The 6,670-nt window shown below is 36.1% G+C and overlaps 1 protein-coding gene across 1 annotated transcript in view; it reads left to right on the forward strand.

Moving 5' to 3' along the window:
• The window catches only part of LOC106877447 (iron-sulfur clusters transporter ABCB7, mitochondrial), a 48,645-nt gene that overhangs the window by 4,300 nt on the left and 37,675 nt on the right, over positions 1–6,670 (forward strand). Inside the window, exons 2-3 of the mRNA XM_014926348.2 lie at positions 4,373–4,456; positions 5,672–5,875. Coding sequence (XP_014781834.1) covers positions 4,373–4,456; positions 5,672–5,875 — 288 coding nt within the window. The remainder of the gene's footprint in view (positions 1–4,372; positions 4,457–5,671; positions 5,876–6,670) is intronic.

Below are 6,670 nucleotides of genomic sequence, written 5' to 3' on the forward strand. Positions count from 1 at the left end.
ATTGGAGCCTGGTGCAGCCTCTTGGCTAACCAGTCCTCAGTCAAACCATCCAACCCATGCCAGCATGGAAAGTGGACGTTAAACAATGATCATGATGATGAAATGGCTCTCAATACTTAAAACGATATTTAAGTCATTTTAATTATCTGGATCATTAATGCATTATAACATTTTAATTAATAATGTTAAGTGAAATTACAGGTTCCATAATTTTCTTGGTACTAACCTACTCCACTCATAAGTTCTTATGCACTTGGTACTAAAAAATTCCCCACCTTGGTGGAGAGCTTGTCTGCTGTTTATTGCAGTTGAGTACCTTTGCAGCAAAAGCAGTATTGTTGCCTTTTACAACAGCAGAGTATTCAAATGTGTCTGGCACAAGAACCTCCTAGTCAAGTTGCCTGCCATTGGTGTCTGCCCTTTTCTCATCAGAAATTTTTTGTCACACCACTCCAACACAATGTGTCAGTAAGTCTCTCACTGTTAAACATTCTACCAACAATAACATGCTCAGAGTTCAGTTATATCTCCTAGATTCCTTAAGAAGAAACCTTGCAAACATCCTTTAATAGGTACACATCAATCTAATCTTCTTCAACAGTACTAAGATACTGTCGCCACATGTATTCAACCAACATTATATTCTCTCTACTCATAAGCAACATGAAGCTAAGTTCTTTTCGATCATTAGTCCTCAATGTATTTGATGAGTGTTTAAAGATGACATGACCAAAACAAATTGAGTAAGACCAGAAGTTGAAGCACCTTAACCACAAGTATGTTAAGGCCAGTACCATGGATCATAAAGGTGGTGAACTGGCAGAATCATTAGCACACTGAGCAAAATGCTTAGTGGTATTTCGTCTACTGTTACGTTCGACTTTGCCTTTCATTCTTTCAGGGTTGATGGGCTTCTTTCAGTTTCCATCTACTAAATCCACTCACAAGGTTTTGGTCAGCCTAAGGCTATAGTAGAAGACACTTACCCAAGGTGGCATGCAGTGGGACTGAACCCAAAACCATGTGGCTGAGAAGCAAGTTTCTTATCACATAACCATGCCTGCACCTGTGGGGATAGTTTTAATAAATCAAAAATTTATGTTATATGGTGTTTGATATACCTGTACTTATCCATGTTGTTCGAAAACTGGTCTCTTTCAATTATTTCTCTGCGCTCATTTTCATTTAAACTATAACACTGAATTTACGTAATGGTTACAAAAAGTACTCAGCCATATATGTTATTATATGGTAAGTAGGTAATTCAACTTATTGAAATTATCAATTTACTATACAAGTTGTTCTCTAATGAGGGTTACACTTGCGTCTTGAAGAGGGTAGATAATTGTTCAGTTTTACATTCTGGCTCCAGAGAGGAAAACTGGTTCTGGAAATGTAATTTACTTTTGTTATTAATGTCTGAAAGAATGTTTAAATTATAGCAATTAGTAAACTATTAAAAATGCAAAACAAATTATGAATACATAACTTCGGTGTGACATGACATGGTTTGGTTATGGCTGATTTCACACAGCACTGGGCCCGAGAGAAATTAGCTTTAACTATTATTGTTAGGTCAACTAATTATTATTAATTGCTGTACCAAGTCTGAATCAAAGTTAGGTTTCATTTTTTGAAAGAAGTTTTTGATTAACAATGCCCTGAGATAAGAATATATACATTACAACTACATATTTTTCTATTCGTCCAACAATTAATAGGATTAATAACTTATTGATATAATCAATTATGGAATGTCTGGAGAGAAAGATTTATGCTTGACACAATTAATTGGCACTTAAGCAATAAAACATACTAATGATCAGAGATGTTCCAATAATGATCATTCTTGTCCCTTTTTTTTTTTTTCAGACATTGTAAATCTAGGACTACATTATTCAATGTCTTCTTCCTTTTCTTGAGCTGGTAGGTTGTAATTTATGAGAAAATTTGGCTGCTGTTTCTAGCTGTCCAAGCAACCACATTGTCTTCCTCATTGATTTGCAGTTGAGGCTCATTCATTACTTCTGTGTTTAATTTCCTGTGCATTTATAAATGCAGTGTTTCAAATCAGATGGCAAGTTGGGCAAAAATGAGATAAGCCTGTTGCTTTACTATTTTAACACTCCTAGATGGGGGAAGATGCTAAACAAACATGTGGCCATCCTTGTTGTTTAGCCACGGGTTAACACTGACAGAGTTACCTATGGTCAAAGATGCTGCAGTCCTGACAATCCCTTTCCTCTTGTGCATCACCTGTCTCAGACTACATTACCCAGTGTATCCATTTATCCCATTCAAAACTGTGTAATATATATTGAAAGTAATTTGGCTTCTATTTCTAGCAGTTCTAGTGACCATGAAGGCACATGGCTTAGTGGTTGAGGTAATCTACTCACAGTCGTATGGTCATGAGTTCAACTCCTGGCTGTGCATTGTGTCCTTGAGTAAGACAGTTTATTTCACATTGCTCCAGTCCACTCAGCTGGCAAAAACAAAGTGTACCTGTAATTCAGAAGGCTGGCCATGTCACATTGTGTCATGCTGAATCTCCCTGTGAACTACATGAAGGGTTTATGTGTCTGTGGAGTGCTCAACCACTTGCACGTTAATTTCAAGAGCAGGCTGTTCCATTAATCAGATCAACTGGAACCCATGTCATCGTAACTGACAGCGTGTCAGTGACCATACGGAGGCTCTCTCATTCATTAGCTCATGCATAGACACTATATTATCAGATAGCTGCTTCAAGAGCATTCGAAGTTCAAATCCCAGATTAGGAGAGCAGCTTGTAAGTAAATTAGAAAGGTATCATGATTGACAATCCAGCAGTGAAAATGGCACTTGATCATTCTCTGATACTGATATGAAGGTTGCATTCTCTTAGACATGAAGGCATTTGATGGCCTTAGGTGTCAGAAAATGTGACATGATAACAAAATGGCCTATGATGGATATGTGTTGTTCAATTCTTAGCAGATGTGTGTTCTTTTCCAGCAGTAGTTATCTTAACAGTTTGGCAGTAATAGTGGACTAGTAATGATGGACTTTAACCCTTCAGCATTCAGATTACTTTGTCAAAAGCAAAACTTATTTATTCACGTTGTTTTGCATTAATCAGGTAATATCTTGTAGCTACAAAACTTTGATGATGTGATTATTTAGTTTTAGAATGATATTATAGAGCAAGGTATGAGAAGCCAAATATGACCAGCTTGAACCAAAAAACAGGTAGAATAATTTACCCAGATATGCTTAGTTTAAATGCTAATGGGTTAATGCTTCTTTCAGTGGCTTGCTGAAAAAGTTGAGATAGGGTTGGTTATGAGTTTTGGGTGAGGAACAAATCTTTACTTTTCATTTTTTTGAAGTTGATAAAATAAGTACCAGTTAAGAACTGGGAACCAATGTAATTGTCTTACCCTTCCCCTAAAAATTGCCTGCCGTGTGCCAAAATTTGAAACCATGGCAGCAAGCTGGCAGAAACAGCACACAGGACAAAATGCTTCTCAGCATTTCTTATGACTTTACATTTCTGAGTTCAGGTTCCACCAAGATCACCTTTGCTTTTCCATCCTTTCAGGATTAATATAATCAACTATCCTCCACCTTCAAGATTTCAGGCCTTGTGCCTATCATAGAAAGAATTATTATCATCAAAAGCAGGTTGAATGCAAGATAACTGCATTCCAAAAATTCTTTTGTGTGTTCAACAAGTGGAGAGATTCCCTGGTAAAGGAAGACCCTCCTTAGGTATATGGAGAAGTTGAAACAATCACTATAAACCCTACAGTTTAATTTAACATTTTGGGAAAGTTATTGCTTAGATTGATCTGCATGGCATAAAATGTGTCATAATGCATTTAAACAATTTGAGTTGAAGAAACAGAACAATGAAAGAATTATATCCTGCAATCAACAGACACATTAGTCCGATCCCAGGCAAAATCAAAATCATCATTGTCCTCATTGTGACTTCATAGCAAAATCCATACCCAGACTCAAATTACATTCATGCATCCATTGTGAATAAATGCAGCTTCTTTTGTTTTTTGATCTTTTTTTTTAAAATCCTTTCCTTCAAACACTTATCATTATTATTATTATTAAGGTGACAAGCTGGTAGAATGATTACTGTGCCAGGCAAAATGCTTAGCGGCATTTCATTCATCTTTATGTTCTGAGTTCAAATTCTTCCAAGGTCAACTTTGCTTTCCATCTTTTCATGGTTGATAAGATAAGTACCAGTTGAGCACTGTGGGTCAATGTAATCGACATACTCCCCATATCCTGAACTTGCTGGCCTTGTGCCAAAATTTGAAACCATTATCATCATCATTATCATCATTATTATTATTATTATTATTTGCAGGTCAGAGGTTCCACTGGAAAGGTGAAAAGCCCTAAGACTTTGAAGTTTTCATTGTTTACACAGTTCAGTAAACTTTTCAAAAGGGTTTGTATAAAAATCTTTGACTTGGTTGTCTTAAATATTAGCTTGGGTTGGAGCAAGTGATAGAATAACGATGAGACAAAGGATAATATATTTGATGGTAGCGGTGTTGTTGTTGCTGGGATTATTCAGATTTGTTATTTATTTACGTTTCTGCGTTCATAAATCAAATCTCACTGCAGGTGACTTTATATTTCAGTTGTCCCCCTTGAATTGATAAACGTTATGCTAGCCTATAAGTAGGTTATCTCCCTTGGCTAGGCGGCGCTCCATGTAGACAATTAAACTTCCGCAGACTATCCACGCTATTGTTATTGTTTCGATGATTCAGCTATCGAAGTACTTACTGTGCCTAAGTTAAAGAAATATTTAAGATTATATGGACAGTATGTTACTGGAAGAAAGGCGGACTTGACTGAAAGGTATAAAAATTCTGTCGATGAAGAATGTCAACAAAGTAAATTCATCGGACGATACTTCAGACAGGAATAAGCAGAAGCTTATATCTGCTCTCGGTGAAGCTAGGCTTACTCGAAATTCCCACATTCATTCAGAACATTAACAACAATTTCAATGTATTTATTATTTGAATGCAAAATTGTTTATTAAAAATACCTGTACATCAACACAACAATTATTAGATTAAACATTCGAATTTGTTTCCCTCTTGAATTTTAACATGTTCTAATCTGTTAATGAGGAGATAAATCAAAGAGACATTTCACTCATCTACTAACTGCGTATATGATCATGCACTTACTGATATTTTAAATACTTTGTTTGGAAAAACGGATGGCAAGGGGTGATCTTTCGATAGTCCATTAAAATCGACGAAATGCTGGGAACACATTTGGCTGTATGTAGTGTAAACAAAGTCTTTCCTCACAAGTCTCGATCTCTGAAGCCAAATACGACGAATAGCTACGTTTGCAGGATATCTATGTAGTGAAATAACTTTGCCGAACCAGTCAGTACAGTATGTGAGTCGTCTGCGGAAGTTAAAGCAAGTCACTGAGCATGCGTACATGTCATACGGGAGAGTTCCAATCAGGGGTGGATAACAACCTTATAGGAACCCCCTATACAAGTTGTCTATTCTATCAACTATACATCTCTTCCTTAAAAAAAAGTTAGTCCTTTATAAATTACCAATGTAAAGAATCCTAATTATGAATGGTTATGACCAACCAAAAAATTTATTTCTATTTTACTATACAGCAATTTCCAGTTACCCTTGGAAAGAGAGGCTGTTTTCATCCTGGTGCATCAATTGGTTCAACAAACTCTATCAGTTTAAAAAATGCAAAAGAAGTGACTGGCATCGATATCATCAAAGCAATCAGTAAGCATGTGTGGCCGAAAGGCAAGTGGAACATCAAAGTGAGGGTTTCAGTTGCCATCCTGTTACTTATCAGTTCCAAGGTAAGATTTATCATAAGCTCTTTTTTTTTTTTTTTTTTTGAGAGAAGGAAGGATATTATCCAAAGCTGTTACTTGTCCTCCTTATGGGATGCTTGGGTTAACTGGATTTGGCTAATGAAAGGGAAAACTTAGGTAATGGGAAAGTTCCGCAGTTGGGGGTCTTGGAAGGAAGAGTTTGGCAACAGGCTGAGTGTTCTGGACAGGTACATTTATATATGTTTGGAAAGTAAATTTATTAACCACACAGACATGCCTGTGCATCTATGCACACACATACACACACACATATACACACAAACACGCATACATTGCAGTTTATATATCCTAATTAACATGGATGTTTTATTAGAATGCTGTATTTGCCTTGAGAGATCCTCACATATACACAACTAAAAGTATTTTTATGTTAAACTGTATGAACAAAACACTGCTATCATTAGTACCACTATTTAAAATTTGTATGCATGATTGAATACACACTTAGAACATTATAATATTTTTTATGTTTCTGTTATATATATATATATATATATAACAGAAACATAAAAAATATTATAATGTTCTAAGTGTGTATTGTATATATACAATAGGCACGGGAGTGGTTGTGTGGTAAGTAGCTTGCTTACCAACCACATGGTTCCGGGTTCAGTCCCGCTGCGTGGCACCTTGGGCAAGTGTCTTCTACTATAGCCTCGGGCCGACCAAAGCCTTGTGAGTGGATTTGGTAGACGGAAACTGAAAGAAGCCCGTCGTATATATGTATATGTATATATATATATATATATATATATATAT

This window comes from Octopus bimaculoides, chromosome 18 (assembly GCF_001194135.2).
Source record: "Octopus bimaculoides isolate UCB-OBI-ISO-001 chromosome 18, ASM119413v2, whole genome shotgun sequence".
Taxonomy (NCBI): domain Eukaryota; kingdom Metazoa; phylum Mollusca; class Cephalopoda; order Octopoda; family Octopodidae; genus Octopus; species Octopus bimaculoides.